The 24,766-nt window shown below is 40.9% G+C and overlaps 1 protein-coding gene across 2 annotated transcripts in view; it reads right to left on the bottom strand.

Moving 5' to 3' along the window:
- The window catches only part of SGK1 (serum/glucocorticoid regulated kinase 1), a 132,445-nt gene extending 129,456 nt beyond the window's left edge, over positions 1-2,989 (bottom strand). The window contains exon 1 of one of the 2 annotated variants that reach the window (XM_072141484.1): positions 2,861-2,989. In XM_072141484.1, coding sequence (XP_071997585.1) covers positions 2,861-2,929 — 69 coding nt within the window. In that variant the 5' untranslated portion in view covers positions 2,930-2,989. The remainder of the gene's footprint in view (positions 1-2,860) is intronic. The other variant, XM_072141485.1, reaches the window with a different exon arrangement.
- Positions 2,990-24,766: the final 21,777 nt, after the last annotated feature.

Raw genomic sequence — 24,766 nt, 5'->3', positions numbered from 1 at the left:
CCTTTTGGCTATAGGAACCTTAAAGAAATTGAAATTATTTGCCCAAATGTATCAAAAACTGTGCAGTTTGCCTGTGAAGTGTGCAGGGTGTGGCGGATTGATAAATTGTGGTGCACGATCTTCATGCATCTGGCATCCCCTGCACTGGTTTGGAAGAGTGGACCATTGTTTTTCTGGTTCACTTTGTTCATGCTGCAGAATTGTGGCGCAAACAGAATTGTACCGCACCTCGAACTGCTAACCTCGAAGTGCTAACACGCCCCATTGGGTGCATATTTTTATGTTGGACACAGTGCAGACACGACACAAACCTTACTGTGGGCCAGTTTATTCAATTATTTAGCATCCATATTTGAATGAAATACGATTTGTAACCTTATCTATTTTGTACCTTCAATTTTGTTACCATACACACACTAACACTAGAATGTCACTTGACTTGCGTGATGACGCCATGCTGTGGTCTGAGTCACATGTCTTCCTCATACTAACACTTAATCATGGGGAGTTTCATTGTCTACAGAGCGATGGGATCAAACAAGCATAATATATCTTTTAGATATCACCCGTCATTTATGGGAGTTTATGCAGGTGAATAGAAAACTGGCAGCCAAGAAATGCGCCTGGTTGTACTGTACTGTGATCCAGAATAAGCCTAGTCACTAACTTGGTCTGGGTAAAGAAGGGTCTAACATCAGTTCTGCTATTTGTAAAATTGGTCTTTTCCACAGAATCGCAAAATAAATGGTGTCTTGGTACTTATGTAATAATCATAGCTATTTAAACTCACTGTGAAATTTCACAGACTTCACCTATCTGTTACACCGATAAGTCTCTTAGATAACCTCTATATATATGTGTGTGCATATGTCAACATTTGCACTTGTTCCTAACTAGCCCATGAGATACAGCAGCCTATTACTAATACATAATGGGATTATCATGCTGCAAATTATTACTTTATATTTACTATATATGAACCCATATAAGATGACTTTATCACATAGAACAGGCTACGAAATAATTGGCAATAATGTAGTAGATTTTACTTCAAGCCATACCCCATAATTTTCTTAATAAGCAAATTCAGCATATTATAGATTATTACATATTCTGGATTATTGGACAGTAGGAAAATAGATAAATTAAAGCATGATAAGATACACACTTACTCATACTTATCACCGTGAGAGTGATAATCTTCTAAAATTTGTTATCCATGGCGTTCTTCCTTCTAAAATCAACTTTTAAAACAATGCTAATGACTCAGCAGGGCTCTGGGGGGTTGTTACCTGAGCCCCTCTGTACTCTGACTTCACAGGCTATTACACTGTACAGAACACTTCTTCCTTCTCACTGTGTGGCAGGCAGGGGGAGGGGAAGTGCTAAAGAAGCAGAGGAAGGGGGAAGTGCTCCTGCAAAGTACAACAACCTGTGAATCTACAGCACGGAGGGACTCTGGTTACATCCACTAGAGCCCTTGTGGCCATTTACATTTTTTAAAAAGTTAATTTTAAATGGAAGTAAGCCATGGATAAGAAGATAACCACAGTCACAGTACCTGGATCTATGAGTAAGTGTCCCTGGTTTATCATGCTTGATTTTGATGGTAGTTTTTTTTTTAACATGCTACTTTAAAATTCTGGATTATTGAATGTCAGATTAATGGAATGCCACTATTGATAACACTGCCAGTTACTTTCCACATCAACATGGAGACTACCAACATGATGGAAAGTTACTTTTTTATATTTGTACGTCGATCTCCTGTATCAATGAAGAACATTCTATAGAATTACTAGTTTTACCAGTACTGTATGTGCTTTGGATAATACCTAGGAATATAGGTATATACCGGATTGAATGAAGAATACAACATTAATCAGAGAAAACTACAATGCAACATAAACTCGTCATTGTAGAAATAATATAGGGGCTTCTTTACTAAGGTTCCCGGAGCCGCATTTTCATCGGGTTTCCCGACTTTTCAAGGATCGCACCGGGGATTTAACATTTAAATTTGTGTCGCAAGTCAAACACTTACAAGCACCAGGAAGAAGAAGGTGAACTCCGGCGGACCTAAGCGGGGAGCGACACATGTAGGATATCCAGTGCATTATCTTCAGGGATAGTGACTCGGACGGGTAAGTGAATGTGCCCCAACATAGTGTCACATTAATATTCCAACAAATTCTCAAACCTGGCATTGTAACATTAAGAGTCATGCAGAACTGATTAATATGTGCTTATTAAAGGTTTAGGATCCGTCTAATTTCTGTATTATGTGAAATTGTTATTCATAGAAAAATTGCTCAAGATTCCTCTGCTGTACCAATCCTCTTTGATCCCGTGAAGTCTGCAGTACGTGACCTATTTTCAGCTCAGGTAACCTACTAAAATGTGTTTCAACATTTCTGCACACCAAATTGCCTTAAAGCTCATACATACTAAATATACATCATCTGTAATATACAATGCATACCAGTGTATCAAACACAGTAATCAGGGAACAATAGAGATTGTAAAATGGAGCTAAATGGGAAAAGAAGATTTGGTAAATGTATTAATTCACAATGATGTTTATCCTAAAGTACATTTATGTAGGAGAATAAATGGAATGAAGCCACCATGCTGCTTACTATGACTTGGCCTATGTTGTACCTAGCTGCAGTCTCTATGATGTCATCCAGTTTAAGCACTAGACTGATTTTATCAATGGAAGCTTTTTGAGCGTCCTATTACCACAACGGCGTCTTATACATATTACTTGACTTACTAGTAATCCCTCTGCATGCACCACATCACTGCAATAGAAAGCGTCAGTGTCATATAAATCAGATAATCAAACATACAGCCTTACCCTTTTTTTAAAGAACTGAAAGGCAGAACACTTCTTGACTGGGAATCCATTCATGTCTTTGTTGACCATTTTCCTCAATGGGAAGCACCCAGAATAAGATCCAGAGTCAGACACTTGCTTAGTCACTGCATCCGTCCTTCTTTGCATCCAATGTGATCACAATATATATTCGGAGAGAAGAAAGATCAGTGAATTACAGACTTGCTTAGCCACGAGTTCCTGAATCCTTATCCTGATCCACTCATTCTGCACCAGTTACTGCTGCAGCCTTTTGCAGCCTGCAGTGAACAAGCAAGACTTTTAATCATTCATTAAATGCACAGACATGCTAAACGCCGTATCACAGCAACTTGCTGAACAACCCATAGACAGAGTGATGAAAAATTGAGCCATCCTGAGTCCTACATCATGCGTTCATAGCCTAGCAAGTGTCATTGCTCCCTCCCAGAGCCTGGATTTTACTGTTCCTCAGGTGACGTGATGCTCTGCTGTTACAGAGATGAGAGCTCTGATTCTTCAGCCAGCTTTTTTTTATTGGTTACTATCCATTGGGAATAGCAAAGACATAGTGAGAGAGAACAGGAGATGGAAAAAACCCATAACTAATAAGGTTACCAGATACAAAGGCCTTATACCACGCAATAACCCAGAGACCCAGAATTCCCCAGAGACAGGCACATTTGTTCAATGATAGCAGAACGTTAGCTAAAAGTTAGTGACGATTTGAGTACAAAGTCTGGGCTATATGGATTGTGTATTTCAGAGTGCAGTAAAATAACATGTAATAATGGCATATAAATTGTGAATATAATCACATTCACGTAACTGGCTAGAAATAAGAATTAAAGGCCTCATTATAATAAAAATGCCTTTTATCAAGCATAAATAGGAACTCATAAAAGAAACAAAGTAGACTGGCATTGTAAAACTGAGCCCTCAAATCCTAACAGGTTGACTCAACTCTACTATATTATGTACAAGCTCCCAAATGGGTTGACTCAACTATACTATATAATTTATCAGAGGTGTAACTTGAAGCTACAGGGCCTCAATGCAAAATCTGTAACACACCCTCTAACTACGATGTATCATTTATATTACTCGTTGCAATGGCCCCAGCGCGATTGTACCTTCTGCATCCCTTACAAATGGTAAAGGAATGAAGCTGCACTCCAGACACTTAGAGGATTAATGCTTTATCTACCTATGCTTCATAGAAAGGCAGTCTTTCAATTCAACAAAAGATTAATTCGCCCACATGGCAGAGGCCACTGATGGGCTGCAGCAATGACTTGCCATCAGGGCGTAACTTGAGGGGGTGCAAAGGGTGCGGTCGCAAGGTGTGGAGGGGGCCTCTCTAAGCAGGCACATTATGCTCCATCTAGTTCTGTGGGGTGGTTACATTATTTGGGTACAGGTGTATATACACTTTCATCAGGCTTCTGTACTAACACACTGACACATAGAAAGAGAGATGAGACATATGAGAGATGCGTGACAATACACAGAGGCTGAAAAACTTTTACACTGTTACACTGAGCCCTGCTACATCTGTGTTTTCACAGATATGTGCCTGCCTCCCTCTTCCCCCGGATCACTTATCTCACTTGTAGTTTGCAGCTTCCCTCTGCTCACGAATCAGGAAGTGAATCAGTGAGTGTCTCTGCCAGGGGCGTGGCTACAGGCACATAGCAGAAAGACGCAGAAATTCAGCAAGCCTGAACTGCAGTAAGTATTGGTCACACCTACTCAGAGACTTCATATTTCCCTGCTGAAGAATAATCCAAAGAACGTGGTCAATAATGGTTAATGACCCGTGATCACTTATATTCTTAAGGCAGAAAAATACATACAAAGAAGTGATCTTTTTAAAAAAGATTTTTTTTAAATAAAAATTTTTTATTTTTTTAAAATAATTTATTTATTTATTTTTTTGACGGGCCGATCATGTGACGGGGCGGGGCACACAGACCCACTGGTCCTGCAAGGCTGTGCACGGGGACGCTGTAACTGGGCCCCCACAGCCCCCACCTGACCACCAGTCCGTACCAACAATTTAGACTAAGGTAAGAACACAATTTTTTTGGGCGCCCACCGTTGAAACTTTAGCCCTTATTAGATTTTCAGGATTGACAATCAGTATACTCCTTCCCTCCTTTATAATAGGGATGGATTACCCCTGTGTTTCCCTTACCCACAGTAAAGGTAGGACTTTTCAAGCGTTTCTTTGTTAAACGCACCACCCACTTGTTGCTTTGACTGAAACAATGTTGTATGGTTATATTTATTAAGGACACCTTTTGGCGCACCGCAATTTTCCCCTGATGAGCCCTGGAAGGGTGAAACAGGTCCTGTCGGGATTCGGTCGCTCTGATCCCTACGTTGTGTATTGAATTTCCATAGGACTATATACTGTCCATAACTGTATACCAGACTCTTTTCAATCTTTTTACGGGAACCACTCCGGTGGTATAGGCTTGTTTAATAGGGCCATCCAGCCAGGGACAGGTTCCTGTCGGGGTTGTGGCCAAATAGGACCACGACTCCGAGGTTAGGTTCTCAGGGTATCAGAGAAGTTCAACTCAGGGTGTACCAGGGAGAGTGACATTGTCATCTTGACCCCATTCTTGACATCCGTAAGTCCCATCTTATCCTGTTTATACTCACCTATCCTCTTCACACCTTTTAAGACACGTTGTGTCTACTTTTCGGACGAGCACTCTGACGCTTCTATCTTGAGACAAAACCAATGAACAAATTGACACGCTCAAGGAAGTTGGATAGTGTACATTGATGACTTATGCTGCTGAGCATTCAAGGTGAGCCTGGTGTCTTATTGTCATGTGAAACCTTATCCATTTAGGCCACCCAGCTCACGTCTTGCATTTGTCTATTCTTTTCTAGATGGGGTTCATGCACTAAGGATTCTACATAGCAGCAGCTATTTTGTACCACTTAATGTTTGTATATTTTATGAGACTTCTCAGTAAAAGTTAAGTTTTAAAAAGATCACTTCTTTGTATGTATATTTCCCTGCTGGAAGCATTACTTATGTATATCTTATGTCATATTAGTATGTTATAGAGCTGAAGGCATTGAGCAGATTGTGCATATATTGGCCCACATTTATTAAAGAGTTTGCGCCTGTTTTTTGCACTGATTTTGCACTAAAAAGAACGTGCAAACTGCTTGCACATATTTGAGTGTCTGCGCCAGATTTGTGTTGCGGCTGCAGTGCTTAGTCGGAGCTTGCAACACATTTATTACATTATTAAAAAAAATGGTGCACACTTCCAGAGCAGTGCAGGGTGAACCAGATTAATGAAGACCGTGCACCAGTGCACAATCCACAGGCCTCCTGCACAGAGAGCACTTTGCAATAGTTTTGAAGGCAGTATTTTATAAAACAGAAGGAGCAGATTGTAAATAGTGTCCTATCTACAGTCAGTGGGCCACATTTATCAAAACGAGTGCAGTCTGTACTATGTGCAGTTTGCCTGTGGAGTGTGCAGAGTGCGGCAGATTAATCAAAACTGGCTCATGGTCTATATTACTCTGGCTCCCCCTGCACTGTTCGGGAAGTGTGCAACATTTCTTTTTGATGCACTTTGTACATACTGCAGAATTGTGGTGAACGTCAGTAATAAATGTGGTACAAACTCATACTAAGCACTTACATACACCCCTTAGGTGCACATTTCTTCTGTCTGTATGTTATAACAGAGGAGAAGCTGATCAGGTTTTACACAATGTCCTATCCAGCCTCCTGATGTATTTGGTGTGCTGGCTACTCTTGTGTACAGCTCTGCAGTAGAATTGTGTTATCACCAACGACTCTTCAGGCTTGAGTGGTCGCTGGATGTAATGAGTGTGCAGGTACTGGGCAGGATAAATATTTCCACAGACTCTGGATTATACACATGATGAAATCTCAAATTCAATATAGGGTTAACAAACACAGCAACAAAGCATACCAGCATAATAAATACAGTGATGTCACAATACCGAAATAACAGACAGAGGCCCACATTTACTAACTACGTGCAGTTTGCTTTACTAACGTACTCTGGGCCACACATTCATGAAGACCGCAGCTGGCATCCTACAAAAAATATCTTTGAAGTGAGATGTAACTTGGTTGTATAAAGTCAAGGAGGTGGAGTGTATAACTCTGAATTTAAGCTTTTTGTGCATGAAAATGGTCATAATAATCAGAATGCCCCCTTCTCCTTCACTGTAATGGATGCTCCTGCATCTAGAGACATCACTAACCAGATCTCCTAAAGTCTCATGCATAGGGGAGTAGGCGATTAGAGGTGGATAGAGCTTGACCCAATGTTAAACTCTCCGCCTATGTGACTTTATACAACCATGTGACAGTGTGTGAAACAGAGCTGCATGTGTCCAAGACAGTGAATGCAGAAGTCTCCTGCACAGAATAGTGAGGTACAAGATCTCTCTGTTCCCTATCAGTCCCTCCATCCCAGTCTGTGATTCTACAGCACTTTCTCTGTATCTCTGCACTCCATGCTGCTCCCCTCCTCCACCTTGTCATTGTATCAGCTCTGTGTAGAAGCTATTAACCCTTACTGCTCACATAGCACAGGATATAGACTGCATGTAACTGGGTTACTTATGATTACTTTCACTTGCTCCTTGCTCCTCCATGTGATGGAAGTTGCCAGGCTGTCACCATATACATCCTGTATGTGCACGGTGCAGTGTTCAGTGGATTTAGTTGTGGAAAACTAAATGGATTTAATGCTACATTGCTTTTGAGAACACAAGGCTGAACTCAGAAGCTGAACTCATTATACACATTAGAACTATTTTGTCTGCAAAACAGATAAGGCATACAGGTATTTCCCAAACAAATTAAATGTGCAAATGTACAAAATAATTGTGCAAAAAAAATTAATTGTAATTGTACTTTTGTACTTGTACCCAGGGCCGCATCTGCCATGAGGCGAGATGAAAATCTCGCCTCGGCCGGCAGAATGCATCCCTCTTTAAAAGCAGCATTTTGCAGCTCCAATGTGGGCGATTCGGGCGCCCACCGGCGCCCAAATCTCCCTTCAGATAAATCGCACCTGTCTCTTTAAGAAACAGGTGCGATTTACATGTGGAGCGGCGCAGCGCCTTTACGGCTGCTGGCGTCGCTCCGTACAGTGCAGTGACACAGGCGGCGGATGATGACGTCACGCGCCTGTGTCACTCAGCGGAGCCGCGGCTGCCAGAAGAGCCGCGTGAATATGGGAGCCGTGCGCCGTGGGAGCACCCTGCCATGAGGTAAGTACAAGTTTTATTATTTTTATTGTCCAATTATTAATTAAATGTGGCCATATATATATTAGGGGGCGATTACTGCTGTAACGGGGGGGGGTCTTCTATATATACTTTTTTACTGGGGAGGCTGTGTACATTTATAAGGGGCCAGATCCCATTTTCCTGGCGGGGGGGGGGGGGCTGTATATATTTATATGGGGGGCCAAGTTCTTATTACACTGGGGGGGCTGTATATATTTATATGGGGGGCCAAATTCTTATTACACTGGGGGGGGGGGCTGTATATATTTATATGGGGGGCCAGATTCTGTTTATTCTGGGGGGCTGTATATATTTATATGGGGGGCCAGATTCTGTTTATTCTGGGGGGCTGTATATATTTATATGGGGGGGCCATACTCTGTTTATTCTGGGGGGCTGTATATATTTATATGGGGGGCATACTGTTTATTCTGGGGGCTGTATATATTTATATGGGGGGGGGCTGTATATATTTATATGGGGGGGCAGATTCTGTTTATTTTGGGGGGGGGCTGTATATACAATGTATATACAATACCTGTTGAAGTATTGTGAAGAACAGTTATTAAAAGGAATGTATCAGTTGTTTTCTTATTACTTTTTTTCTCATCTGTTTTTATTTTCTGATTGCAGACGATCTCCATGGTCATAGACGGAGTTGACTCATTGAGCCCTATGGAGAGATTTCTTCAGACATGTAAATATTGTCAGCAATGGAAACAATACTGGTGCTTTCCAGAAAGTAACTCCCTTCTACTGTAATCCTGTCCATTATGTAGATGAGGTAACTGTATAATAAGCCATTTTTATCTATTATTAGTCACCATAGTTTTTATTTAAAATTATCATGGTTAATTTTAAAAATATTTCCTAAAAATTCCTAAAAATAAGTCATGTTACAAATAACATAATTGTAGCATTTTTTAATTTATATAAGGAATCTATAACAACAAATTGCTTTTTATGTAGGCAGCTCTCACAATTTATCTTTATAACCTATGGGCAAGAACTGACAACTAATAAATCAATTCAGGTATTTTAATAGTAACTTGAATCATAACATGAATTGTGTTCTGTGTTTATTTATTTCACCATAAGAAATCTTTGTTATGATGCTTTCTCTCTAACATGATAAAAGCATATACAAACACAATAGCTGGGATATGGCATATTTCACAGCTTTCTGCTGTTCCATGGGTAATAAAAATCACTTTACACGACATAATCAAGAAATCACACTGAAGCCTCCTGTGGTGCTTTTATTTAATTTAGTCATGATAATGTGAACTAATTCTTAATGTTTCCAAGTTTTAAACTGAAATTATTTCATCACTTGTGGCAGCATGAGACGGACTCTACAACCCACACAAGTGGCACAGGTAGTGCAGCTCATCCAGAATGGCACATCAATGCGAGCTGTAGCCAAAAGTTTTGCTGTGTCTGTCAGCATAGTGTCCAGAGGCTGGAGGCGCTACCAGGAGACAGGCCAGTACACCAGGAGATAGAGAGAGGAGGCATAGGAGCTCAAAAACCCAGCAGCAGGAGTGCTACTTTCATCTTTGTGCAAGGAGGAACAGTGGGAGCACTGCCAGAGCTCTGCAAAATGATCTCTAGCAGGCTACAAATGTGCATGTGTCTACACAAACAGTTACAAACCGACTCCACGAGGATGGTATGAGGGCCTGACGTCCACAGATGGAAGTTGTGCTCACAGCCCAACACTTGGCATTTGACAGAGAACACCAAGATTGAGAAATTCGGCTATGGTGCCCTGAGCTCTTCACAGATGAAAGCAGGTTCACTCTAAGCAGATGTGACAGACATAACAGAGTCTGGAGACGCCATAGAGAGTGATCTGCTGCCTGCAACATCCTTCAGCATGACTGGTGTGGCAGTGGGTCAGTAATGGTGTGGGGTTGCATTTCTTTGGAGAACCGCATAGTCCTCCATGTGCACACCAGGGGTAGCCTAACTGCCATTAGGTACCAAGATGAGATCCTCAGATCCCTTGTGGAACCATATTCTGGTGCGGTTGGCCTTTGGATTCTCCTAATGCAGGACAATGCTATACCTCATGTGGCTGGAGTGTGTCAGCAGTTCCTGCAAGATAAAGGCATTGAAGCTATGGACTGGATTTCTTTCTCCTGACCTAAATCAGATTGGTAACATCAGGGATATCATGTCTCGCTCCATCCACAGATTGCAGATTGGTCACGTTGCATCACAGACAGTCCAGGAGTTGGCAGATGTCCAAAGTCTGGGAAGAGATCCCTCAGCAGACCATCTGCAACCTCATCATGAGCATGCCAATGAGTTGTAGGGAGGTCATACAGGCACGTGGAGGCCACAGACAACACGGAGCCTCATTTTGACTTGTTTTAAGAACATTCCATCAAAGTTGGATCAGCCTGTAGTGTGTTTTTTGTGGCCTCCATTGGTTAATACATTTGATTTCCATTGATGATTGATGATTTTTGGTGAATTTGTTGTCAGCACAGTCAACTTTGTACATAACAAAGTATTTAATGAGAATATTTAATTCATTCAGATCTAGGATGTGTTATCTGGGTGTTCCATTGTTTAAATGTATATACTGTATATATATTGTATATGCTGTATATGATAGATACAGGGCCAGCTCCAGGTTTTAATGGGCCCCTGGGCGATAGAGCCTCAGTAGGCCTCTTCATGGGCTGCCCTACAGTACCCACTCTTCCCACCCCACCCCTGTAGCCACACTGCCCCCTCCCCCTGTAGACACACTGTATCCCCCCTCCAGCTACACTGCCCTCTCCCCTTCCATCTACACTGCCCCCCTCCCCCTGTAGACACACTGTATTCCCCCTCTAGCTACACTGCCCCATCCCCCTGTAGACACACTGTATTCCCCCCTCCAGCTGCACTGCCCCCCTACCCCTGTAGACACACTGTTCCCCCCTCCAGCTACACTGCCCCCTCCCCCTCTACTACCCCCCCTCCTCGATCTACACTGCCCCCCTCCAGCTACACTGCCCCCCCCCCCCTCCGGAAAAGAAAAAACCTCACCTTCGGGGGAACGAGGAACAGCTTCCTTCTTTCTTTGGCATGTACCCGCTGTACGTGCCAGCTCTAAACCCGGCACACGTGATCCGATGACATCATCATGTCAGCTTCGGGGGACCAGGACAGGTGAGTTTCGAACTCTGCCTCTATGCTGCTTTCCTGATGAGCGCAGCATAGAGCCTGAAAGCAACAGCAGCCGGAAGGGGATCATTTGTACCAGTGTCTTACAGCGACACTGGTACAATTGATCCAGGGGCCTGAGTGGGCCCCTCCAGCTCCACGGGGCCCTGGCACTTCTCGTGTAAGCCGGGTGCTGGCGCCGAGCCTGGATAGATAGATCTTTAGCATCAAAATCATTCTAAATATAGTGTTAGACAATGACATAAAGGTCGCAAAAATGGAACAAAATAACACCTAAGCTATAACACAGTTTTCCCACATTAAAATACAGGCACAGACTGAGGTGCCAAATACATGAGAATTATTTAGAGGTTCTAGCATCTTCATAATTTTAGTGCATCTTTCACACCAAAATTGGCGTAGATTTCAGCTATAGATTATAGTTAATCTGGTAGGCCAAGAAATACTCACCCCAGCAAACCAATTGTCCTTCTCTGCTCAATTCAATGGCGAGCACCAAAAATTTAGACTTTTGAACCTGGCATGAAACATTGGGCCAACTGTTTATTTGTTCCACAAAGAATACAGGTCAGGAATGAGAAAGAAGGACTTCTGCTGGAAATAAGTTGTGCTGAGAGAGGAGGCGAGTCCTTTCCTAAACCCTTCTTAGCTGACTTGAACCCATTCACTTCTATTGTGATGAAAGGTACATCTACATAGTATGTGTGATATAACATGTGTCACATAGTATGTTTTATTATTTATGTGCACAGAAACTCCGCTTGACCCAAAGTCCAATTGGATAAAAACAATTGTGGTCCTCTAAAAACATGAAAATTGTTTTTATTTAACTTTTGTAATTGATAAAGAACTTCTACCATGCCCCCCCTTAGACCTCTTGATGTATCTACTGGGCAAATCTATGCTATGCCCGACCTAGTTAGTTTCGCGTAAAAAGCTGCAAACAAATGTTCACCCCGTGCTGGCCTACTTCGCCGTCAGCCTTGATTCCCCACTCCACGCCAGAAGCACTGATAAATGTCTCCCATCATTCCTATGTTAAAATGCGTTGCTGTTTTGTACTTTAAATAAAGCCTACTCAGACACCCACAATTACAAAAATCCATTGATTAAGGGAACCACTATGCCACTAGAAGAGTGTTTTAGAAAATTACCAAATTATATCAACATAAAACGTTTATTTTGCAAAAAAATTAATGAACATATTTAGAAAACAGCAATGACTGTATCACAGAAAGATTGTAATTACATTTTCAGTAGGAAGTGTACAGGCTTTGAATGACCTCATCACATCTGTGGCTGCAGGACATCATTAGTCTCTCATGCCACTCTGGTGTGATTTTTGGCCACTCTTGGTTTCTTGGTCATAACTTTGTCATGAAGGATCAGAGTCTTTCTATTGGATTTAGGGAGCATTCACACGGTGCTAGGCCCGCCAGGCGGGCATACCGCGGTGCGCTGGAGAGAAGGAGGAGGTGACCCCTCCATAGGAAACAGTGGTGCACGGCCACACACTCGGGAAGAGCATGCACTATCTTTTCACTGTGTACAGCGCGGATTTATGGAAGGAACCACTTGTTGATGAAGAAGGTTCTGCTACACACTTGCGTGTGAGAGGTCTGACTCCAGCTGCAGAAAACATTCCCCAACACTTCCTCCACAACTTTTACCCAGTTTCCCCATCAGATCCAAATGAAATAAACTTGCTTTCATCATTATAATGAACTGTGGACTACTTCTCCTCTGTCCACACAACATGCTGCATAGCAAAGTTAAGTCTAGCCTTTTGATTGTTTCCGCTAATGAGAGGTTTGGTCAAGGTAGATTCATACCCTGTTCAGTGTTGAACTGGCGAGCAATTCCAGCTGCAGTGTTGATTCTCTGCATTATCCTTTCTTGAATTAGTCCTTTGACTGCGACCAGGCTTCTTGGGAGACATGAATGATTTTTTGATGTTGTAAAGATGATATATTCTATAAATCACAGAAAGACCAACTTCTCTTGCTATGGCTCATGGGGTCACCCCTTTGCCCATCATCTGGACAACCTGCTGCCATCAGGTTTCAGTCACCTTGGAATGGTACACCATTTTTACTAAGTAAGGGAAAGAGGAAAAGTTAAGTTGCCAGTTAATTAGGATTTGTCAGATAATTAAGGAAATTAGCATCAGGTGCCAGATTAACACCAATAACTTGCAGGTATGGCAGGGTGCAATCTTACATACTGCTAGCGCTGCATATACAAATGCAGGGCTAGTATTCGGGGACGGGCCTTGGCCCGATTGCATATGCGTTTCCATTATTGTTTTAACGTATACTTTGCATGCAGCCATAGATTGGTCCACTCCCGTATGCTTCACTACGTTTGTAAATGCAGCTTAGCGGTATGTCTGACCGCACCCTGAAAGTGAGATCAGTGTTCTTTGACAATGATTTCATTTAGATTTGTATTTTGTGCTTTGGAATGTATGTTGTTCTCTAATTTTGACCTCCAGTATATAATATATAGTATATATTTATATATATGGCGGATTATAATATAGGCGTCAACCACCCAGGACCTAAGGACCTTTCGGGGACCATGGTCACCCATACCGCTTAATATTTTTTGCACCGCTTGACTGGAAGCAGGAGCTGGCGGTTGCATTGGTTTCATCATACAACTCTGTACACCAAAGTATGAAAAAGTTATTAGCGTCAGAAGACAAAATTTTTCTTTCTTTTTCGTACACATTCATTTAATTTTTGAAAATGTATTAAAACGCAATATAACCTGTATAAATTTGGTATCACCGTGATCGTACCGAACCAAAGAATAAAGTAGAGGTGTTATTTGGAGCGAAGAGTGAAAGTTGTAAAAACTGAGCCCACAAGAACGTGACGCACATGCCCATTTTTAAAAAAATTTTCCACATTTGGAATTTTTACCAGCTTCCAGTACACGGCATGGAATAATAAATAACACCACAGGAAATTAACATTTGTTTCGCAAAAAATAAGCCCTCGCACAGCTCTGTACACGTAAAATGAAAAAGTTATGATTTTTGAAGGTGGAGAGTGAGAAATGAGCAGAAAAACCCTGTGTCCTTAGGGGTTAAAGCAAATCTACCATCCCTGAGTTGAGTGGTTTAGCTGAAAAAAACAATCAAGAAACATAAGCAAAAATTATGATAATGAGACACTCTCGCACCTTTGGCTGGCTTACTGCTTTTCATAAGCTGAGAATACATCATCACTATGTTGTGCCTGACAGGCAGAATATATCAATCTCTGAACCATCCCCCAGCTGCTTTCTATCCAGCTCAGGTTGATTAGTCTTGTCTGGATAGTTCAGGAACCTCAGTGTGTAATGTATTTATGTACGACACCCAGCTTTTCCAAGGGTCTGAATTTTATAATTAATTTCTCAGTTCAGGGATTAAACAAGATATGTTTCTGCATCAGTGTAGCTTCAGCATTCTCAAGGTATGGTTCACAATCTATAAAAACAAATGGTAGATGATTTTTGATATTGTGGGGATGGGGCAGTTGTGAACATTTTTCTAACATAGTTCATTAACAAATTCTCCTTAGTTTGTAAAGTAACAGGTTGTAAAAGGGCCCCCTAGTTATAATGTTACTTCTACGTTGCTAGGGCAAATCTATCAACAGGATTGAAGACAGATTTCTATCTTCTCTCCTGTTTTCTACAAAGTTAACCCTTTCTGCTCTCTCCCTGTCAGCAGTATGCTTTAAGCATAATTTTCAAGCGTCAAGCTGAAAGGAAAGAGGTTAATCCTCACTACCAGAGTTGTTTGACCAAACACATGGAGACTAGATGTAAGTTCATGCAGCCTCCATAGACACACACTGTTACATGCTGGAATACACATCTCTATGGGAGGGAGTAGCTTGATTTTTTTTTACAAACAAAGCAAAATTTATTAATAAAGTGTATTAGATGTTCACTACACCATCCCACTCACAATATAAAAAATTATTTCAAATGACGGTTAAGCTTTAAGACACAAGGCAAGTGGGTAGCTATTCCTCTCACCAAACTACAGGAAAGGTAAAGCCTAGCATTTTCATTATCCCCTATCCTAACCTTCTTCCCTATCAACCACTTTTATATGCTGTAGCTCTGTCTTTTTCCTTGGATTTTGATATTATTAGGGAATTATTTACTGTTCGCCCACTAAAATAAATACTCATTAGACTTTGGAATTGCCAACGTTTTTATTTATGAAAGTTTTGTAACGGAAGAATCTAATGAAATAAAAAGTATTCTAACAATAAATCATTTTGGATGAAAATGATCGGATTCAAAGACCAGTTTAATTTGGCATCTCTCTGCAGGGTATAACTTCTTTGTATAGGATGTTTACAAATTTAATTCTGGCATAATTATTCCTCATCATGGCATTAATATGCGGAAAGTTCTTCTAATGAATTCAATTATCTAATTTGCTGCAATACATTATGTGTACTCCCTGTGCAGGCAATATTTTACGTTCTAATGAAGCGTTTGTCTATGAGCCAAACCATATGACACTGACAAATTGTCTGCCTATGAGTTCATATCCAATGTAGACAAGAATAATTCTCCAAGAACTGGGTTAAAGTACCCTGGAGAAAGCACAGATGTCTGCCCAAAGACAACTAGTGACCTAGGATGAAATTGGGCTAAGGATACATGCTGTGATGCCACATTTCCAGGTAATATGCTATGCAAGATATGAATTCATACAATAGAAAATGGTAGCCAGCACTATAATTAATGGAATATAAGAGATTTATTGCATTTTAATATGGATTCATTTACCAACTTTCCACTTGCTCCCCCCAACCGATTTGATGTTGTCCTAATCCCAATGCCTAATCCCCTTTACAGAGATCTGGACTTCTCTGCAATCTTGGAGTAGGCCCAGTTTAGGTGGCAGCTTAATGTGACAAATCAATATATGCAGGTGCAAAGCACCTGGGGTCAGCCAGAGAGTAGTTACAGGGAATCTAAGTTCAGAGCAGACAGATCAAATATAGAATACAAGCTATAGGTCAGGTCAAGCAAAGGTAAAGGCCAGAGACTGGGGCAGGCAGATCAGAGTCAATTCAGTGTAGGAAAGTTCAGAAGCAGAATTGTAGTCTTAAAAACAGCCACACACAACAATTTCTACCAATCGGCCACCAGCCATACCCCCTTCATGCTCACTTTTCATGGAGGTGGTGAAAAGGGGGAAATAATCACTAATACTGGCTGCCTAGTAATTGTGATTATTTACAGGCTTTTATGCCATAGACTTGCGTAGAAGCCCCTATGACAGTGGTGGCGAACCTATGGCACGGCTGCCAGAGGTGGCACTCAGACCCCTTTCTGCAGGCACTCAGGCCATTACCCAAGAACCAAACACTGAATCTTCCTGCAGTCCCAGGAAACTTAAGAGATGCTGCTCTCAGCGCTATGTTAAAGCGACACTTTATTGGCGGTTTGGAATTGCGGGGAAAGTAAGAAGGTGTTGACAGAACTGCATTATCTTTGGAGGTCCTCCTGCTGAACCCACCATTTCTTCCTGTACAGAGAGGCCCTGGAGAAAATCTATAATGATAGTCTGAATTTTCCCTCCTGTCAGCTGTATTGGTCGATACAATTAAGAACAGAAACAATCAGTTACTGTATATAAATTCCATACTGGCACTTCACGGTAAATAAGTGGATTTTGGTTGTAGTTTTGGGACTTGGTCTGTAAAAGGTTTGCCATCACTGCCCTATGAATATATTCATAATTTATTTCCAAAGCAACAAAGGTAAACATCATCCATTTCTGTTAACACTATAACCCTCACATTGCATCTTGCATCGAATAAACTTTTTAAAACATAAAGACCATATTACAGCTGATTTTCCCCACAAAATACAATTTTTATGATTATTTGTAATTGTTATCTGAAAAATTGACTGCCCAGAATGTTAGCACAATAACAGTGTAACTTTGGACACCTCCATATCATATTGAATATCAACTATAGTGTATCAACCATTCCAAACCTGTCATATTGATAGTGCTGCCCTAACAACAGGCTGCACGTATATATATATATATATATATATATATATATATATATATATATATATATATATTATTACATTATGTCACTGATCATTCTATGTTGAGTGATCTAGGTGGTCCTGCTCAGTGATTGTACATACAGATATATGGTAACTGCCAAAGAGTAGAGGCTTTTAATCCCTAATGGCGACTGCCATTAGGACTTCTTGGTGCAGTGCGTCAGAACAATATCTATCTGCTCAGCCTGTCCTGCAGCTTGTAGATGGGACTGCATTTTCATGGTAATGAATTCCCTCTAAAGATAGAAAATATGACCATATGAATAATGGACATGGGATTACTTGTACATGAATGCCTGTTACATAATGCTTTATATATTGTATTTTTGTATATCTCTGCTTGTTTTATAAAAACCCTATCTTCCCCAGTGCAATTGTTTTTGTAACTAGTTTTGCTGGAAACACAATATTGTAGATAAAACAGGGTAAGTTTGCAAGACAAGATAATGTAGTCAATTCTATAATATGCATGAATCTAGACGTCAAAGCAAAATTACCACAAGACTTCTTGGGAAACTAGGTCCTTTCATTAACCAATGATGTTGATGTTTATGCACTTCAATTTTGTTAGTCTTATCATGGGAAAGGAATGCACAAATGGAGCACATTCCATGTGTTGTAAGAGTTTTGTCCCTGCTGGGGATGTTTTTATTCTCTCTGTAATAATCCTGGCCACTCCATTGAGTTTCAGGGCTGGGGCGATTTCAATGCTTCACTATGCAACTGAATGATTGCATCATTTGTCAGGATTAAAAGGCTCATCTTGCTTGTTACTTGCCAATCGAAATAAGAAGGTAAGTATATTTTGAATTTCCTCATAAGGGGTTTTTAAGGCCCTCACAGTTAATTGTTTGCTCATATTACTAAAGTGCTAAGCAGTTCATAGTTCACACTTAGATAATATGTCCACACAGACGGTAACATGGTAATAGCCCATTCCCCCCAGAGCTGATGAGCCCAGACCTCTTGTGATTCTTTACTTGTTTAGTGTCTGTTCAATGGCTGCATTCAGGACAGAGCTCTGAATGGAAACTGTATAGTTATTTTACTCTGGAAGCACCATCCCAAGTTGCTGTTCAGTGAAGAGCATTCGGTTGCAAGATTTTGCCTGTGCTGAAACAGATTTGGCTTTAAAAAAGTTTCCTATAGCAACCAGCAGAAATCTAATTTCAGCTCTTGCCAATGGTACACGCTGTAACTAACAGTAAAGACATGGAGTCACTGTTTAGATTTGAGTAGGAGCTTGGAGAAAACTCTAAAGGACTTATCAGTTTTCAATTGGAAATGGTACTCAACTATAGGTCTACCACCAGATGGAGGCCATACTTAGATAACATACAAAAATGCACAACGGAAAGCAGCAAAACCCAATTGGTATATAATAGAGGCTGTAAAAACTTATGAAACACAAGCACACAAACACAAGGTGCTGGATGCTCGATGTATAGGCTAAGCACCATCTGTTGACATGTATATGTCCCTTTAGTCCACACAGGATGAGTCTTCAGCTGAATTTGGATCCTGCAAAAGCTGCAGCATAAATTGAGATGTGGTTTGAAAAGCTGCGGTACAGGTCAATAGGTAAATTATCTAAATAAAATTTGGATAAACCTTATTAATTCCACTTGAATTGATCATTACAGAAGATAAACCAGAAGCACATCCTTGTCAGCTAACCTACTGCAACAACAGTATGCTCAAGCAACACATGAAATGACCATTGCCTTGTTGCACTCGTTCACCAGTCGTTTTAGGATACTGTAAAATCTTGCAATACTGAAGAGCAATTCTCTTTGAGGGTGTCCATTGATGCACTGAGTATGCACTAACTACCTGGCAAAAACTATACTTTGTATGAATAGAATTCACAGATACTGAATATAAAATACACATACAGTCATATAAATAGAATGTACAGTAGGTAAAGAAAGTATTTCGACTGCTCTTCAGTGCACGTCAGAGCACACAAGGATCATGAGGTCTAGGGAACTGCTCAAGGAGCCCAGAGACAGAATTGTGGCAAAGCACAGATCTGGCCTAGGTTGCAAAAGAATTTTTGCAACACTCAAGGTTTCTAAGAGCACATTGGCCTCCATAATCCTGAAATGGAAGCTGTTTGGGACGAACACTACTCTTCCTTCACCTGGCCGTCCAGTCAAACTAAGCAATCGTGGGAGAAGAGGTAAAGAAAAGTTCAAGATCACTGTGACTGGGAGATGAGAGAAAGTTCCACAAAGTCAACTATCACAGCAGCCCTCCAGCTGGGGCTTTATGGCGGAGTGTGCTGATGGCAGTCTCTCCTCTGTGCAAGACAGATGAAAGCCTTCATACAGTTTGCAAAAAAACACATGAGAAATAACTAATCCCAGAGATCCCAGACTATGAGAAATAAGATTCTCTGGTCTGTCAACAAGAAGATTTAACTTTTGGTGTTAATTCTAATCAGTATGTTTGGAGAAAACCAGGCACTGATCATCACCTGCCAAATACAACCCCAACAGTGACACATGGTGGTGGCAGCATCATGCTATGGGGCTGTTGTTCAGTTTCAGGGACAGGACGACTGGTTACATTTGAAGGACAGATTAATGCGACCAAGTGCAGATAAATCATGGATGAAAACCTTTTCCTGAGTGCTCTGGACCTCAGACTGGGTCAAAGGTTCACCTTCCAGCATTTTATCAGAGAGCAGAGTAGTTTCCCATGAGAAGCAATCAGAGCTCAGCTTTCATTTTTCCACAGCTCTCATTGGTTTCCATGGGTATCTAGAACAGTTTTACCTCAGACACTTCTGATAAATTCTGATCTTTGAACTTTTTTGATCTCATCAATTGGCTACAATGTAACAAAGAGTGAAAAATTTAAAGAGGTCTGAATACTTTCTGTACCTGCTGTATAGCTGCTACGAAATGATAATAATCTGAGCAATTTGACAAAAAGACCTTTGATTTCCAGTTGTTGTCTTTAGGATTAACTATACATACAGTAAAATATGTCGGGTATAAACGGTACAACCAGGAGAAATGCATGTCATGTCTTAGGGGAATGTAATGAAGAATTCTGGAAGTTATCAGGAATAGACATGTGATTCAGGTTCCAACAGTGTAGTGTTGTGTAATTATGACTTACGCACATTAAGCCATTGTGAAAGGTCTCATCTGCAATCAACCATCGTATCAAAGGCTTTTACAAAATGGAGGAGATGATTTGTTTTGCCACCTGTGGTTGGTACTTCTGCCAAGTAAATTTTTGCTGATATGCTCATAAATGTGTTCTTTGTGTAATGTTCTTTACCTGCACCAATTTACCGCAGTTCTTTAATCAGTTGGTATTGAGCAATTTTTAAGTACTTTGAGACTTTTTATAAAGCTTGTTTAATGTGCTGCAATACTACTGATCCCAAACGTGACCACTTGAAAGTAACATAACTTGAACTCAGGAGCTATTCAACAGAATATGCATTTAGAAATGCACTACATACACACTTGTGATGTCCTGTGGCCTTCACTTATTATCCTAATAAGGTAGATCCCATGGTAGATCGCTGCCATAACATAGATCCCCATTGTTTTTTAATGAAAATATAGAAAGTATAACCTGTGAAATTAGTTATGTTATTTATGCAAATGAGCGCTGGAGGCTACTGGGGCGTGCAGCTGCCTGTTATGATGCCGCCTACCACCTTCTGTACAGCACACTTCCTCTGCCCCCTGCGCCCCCTCATCTGCACATCCGGACTACTATGCATGCACAGTAGCTCTGGATTCAGAGCCGAGGTTGCGCTACTCTGTATAGACTCTGAAGTCGGAGCTACTGCACATGTGCAGTAGCCCAGCTGCGCAGACGAGTGTGCCCAGAAGGCAAAGAAAGGTTGCTGTACAAAAGGTGGTAGGCAGTGTCAAAACAGACTACTGGGGTGTGGAGTAGCCTTTACTCCCTCTACATGGTGGGGCTACCACCCCAGTAGCCTCCGCCACTCATTTGCATAAATCCTAATATAACTTACTGTATTTAACGGGTTATACTTTATATAATGATTAAATAAAAAAATGATGGGTATCTATGTTATAGCAGCAATCTACCATAGGATCAACCTTATTAGGTAGATCCCTGATGGTAGGTTTCCAGGCTGCCCATAGACTTTTTATGCAGAGTTTATGTGGTCCTTATTCTGCAAGGATGCACCTGTACGTTCTACAGAGTTTTGCTGTCTACAGGCATCTTGGTGGTCTATTTTGCTAAAGATCCCACCTAAAGAAATTATAATTAAGGTCTAGACTCAATGGAGAAGACATGTCAATGGAGAAGACATGTCAATGGAGATGCAACAAATTCCTGTGTCTGATCAGTACTGCAGTCACATATTAACCATCTAATATGTGAGACAACATTCAGCATATGAAGTGTCATTCACAGAGTGTCTATAAGACAAGTCTGCCTTCCAAATACAGGGTAGCAGTGCCCGGGTTAGGGGAACTCGGGGGACTGCTCATACTGATCCCTTGCAATAGGGTCCATGATCTTTTAGTTATGTTCATGTCCCCACCTCCATTAATGGAAATTAATATGAAAACGCTTGACCAAGATGAACTGAAGTAATTACCTTTCTATGCCTATTGCTAGCCTAAAGAGTTTTGTATACTTTCTGGATAAATTTCATAAATGTCATCCAGTTCCTTGTTATAACCTAATAATGAGTTTTTTGTCTCATAGCTTATTCTAACCAACTCGAAGAGGATTCTGTCATCTGTAAACAAGCTATGACATCAATAGTTACCCATAAGGATGGCCGTGTCCTCTAATGCACAGGTGCTGGAAGTTTTCAGCCCAGGCACAGATACAGGATGTCCATGGCTTTCCTGTATTTTATGTATCTGCATATAATTTTGTACACCAGCTGGAGCATAACAGTGAATGACATCAGCTGCTGCACAATGTTGATCCTTGATAAACTTTGCTATTAATCCAATATAAATACAAACAGTGTCGGACTGGCCCACCAGAGTACCAGAGGATCCTCCGGTGGGCCCTCTCTCAACCCAATACTGAACCCTAGAGGTCCATGAGAAAACAAAACAATTTGAAGACTGCTAAAGTATATTTGCTGGGGTGATAATGAAGAATGGGCCCCCGGATTGATTTTCTCTGGTGGGCCTAAGGAGACCCAGTCCAACACTGAATACAAATCACGAAAGGACACTTGCTATGATTGCCATGTATACTGAATATTGCAGTACAATAATGTAATTGCAGTACATTCAGAATTGAATTGTATGGGCCATACATTATCTTCCACGTTATAACTTGAAGGTGAACATGAGTCATTCAGATCTTGGCATCTAAATTAAGGATATGCAAACTTCTGAATGATCTAGCTTCAAAAAATCAGAAAGCACACAGGAAGGTAATATCTCTTTTGCAAACACATGCAAATAAATGTATCTGATGGAGCATGGTGTAAATATATACAGGATTATATACCATTGATATCATATATATTTACATATTATTCATGAAATCATGCGCGCATCCTGTATTTTGTAAATTCTGTCAACACAAGGAACTTTATAAAGTGCATCTCAATGGGAGAGCAGAGATGATATGCTCTTTATTATTTTTAAAGGCCCCCAGCCATGTATAAAAAATTATATTCATGGACAACCCAATTTACTAGCTTGAAAAATCCTGTATAAATCCTTCTATTTCATCATTAGATGACAAGAAGTGACATAAAGTCGTTATGAAAAATTTGGTGGACTTGTTCTACAGCTATAGATGTGAGGAGGTAATGCATCCTGTACTTGCTGATAATTTGTGTTCTAGACTTAGAAAAAATGCAAATCATGAAAGTACAGTGAGAGCTAACTGGTCAGCTTTCATTTCACAAAGCAGATTTATCGCTAGTGTTTTGACCAATGACTCTCACAGGTCATATACTTATGCACAGAACACGTTTATTGCTTATTCTTTGCTCTCTTAAAGAAAATCTTAAATTAAATTATTTGTATTTACTTAAAGGCGTAGCCTAGAGTTCATGGACTTTAATGCCTTAATTCTACCCACCATGTCATCTGCCTATTATTCTCCTGCCAGTGTGGCATTTGGCCTCAGGTTATTATCAGTGGTGAAAATGCTTTTACAAAGGTAATACCAGCAGAGGTGTAAGAAATATATACAAAGAGGTCTCATCCGGATGCGTATTCTTTTTTTTAGTTTTGGGCACAGGTGCTCATTGCAGAATTTGTGTATTATAGGTCACAATATTAGGTAACAATGTGTTCACTTGTCCCCTCACTGGTGTTCCCAATCTCATGGCTGACTGGCCAACTAGGATTTCTCCATGGAGAGTTAATGGTCTGTAAATACTAAATACATAAAAAAATGCACGAAAATTGAATAGTGCAAACTCTCAAGGACCTAATGGGGGTCATTTACTAAGGGCCCGATTCGCGGTTTCCAGACGTGTTACCCGAATATTTCCGATTTGCGGCGATTTCCCCTGAATTGCCCGGGATTTTGGCGCACGCGATCGGATTGTGGCGCATCGGCGCTGGCATGCACGCGCCGGAAATCGGGGGGCGTGGCCGAACGAAAACCCGACGTATTCGGAAAAACCGGCGCATTTAAAACAAAAAATCTGTCGCGGTGCTTGCACTTACCTTCACTCAGCCCAGATCGGTGAACTCCAGTGCGTTCCGATGATTTTCAGCGCAGCAGCGCCACCTGGTGGACGGCGGAGGAACTGCCTTAATGAATCCCGGCCGGACCCGAATCCAGCGCAGAGAACGCGCCGCTGGATCGCGAATGGACCGGGTAAGTAAATCTGCCCCAATGTGTCCTGCAATAGAACTAAAATATTGTATAGGCCTGCTACTAAGGCTAGGACCCATCTACTCGGATGGAGCAGGATTTGTACAAATCTGTTTGTAGAAGGAATATGCAAACAATGTTGCAGGGTGCCAAGTATCAAGGGAAACTATACACATTGTATACTTTTAGTGCTCTTTTCTAGGTTATGTATTCCTATAAAAGTGCCATTACAAATTAGACTTCTGTTACATAGTCCCACCAATTTTGGTAGGAGGGGCTGATAGCATAGAATATGTAGTATGTAATATTGCATGTATAGCATATGGGAAATCTGGTAAGAATAGCTGTCATTCCAATGAGACTATGGTGAACAGCTACTAAAATTGTATGGCCAAAATGTAACAGATCATGCTGTATTAAAAGTTCATCTGCACTTTTTAAAAGAAAGTCATACAATGTATACAAATATAATGCCCCTGCTGCTTCAGAACTTTGACATTA

This window comes from Engystomops pustulosus, chromosome 3 (assembly GCF_040894005.1).
Source record: "Engystomops pustulosus chromosome 3, aEngPut4.maternal, whole genome shotgun sequence".
Taxonomy (NCBI): domain Eukaryota; kingdom Metazoa; phylum Chordata; class Amphibia; order Anura; family Leptodactylidae; genus Engystomops; species Engystomops pustulosus.
This window is presented reverse-complemented; position numbering and strand designations above follow the sequence as displayed.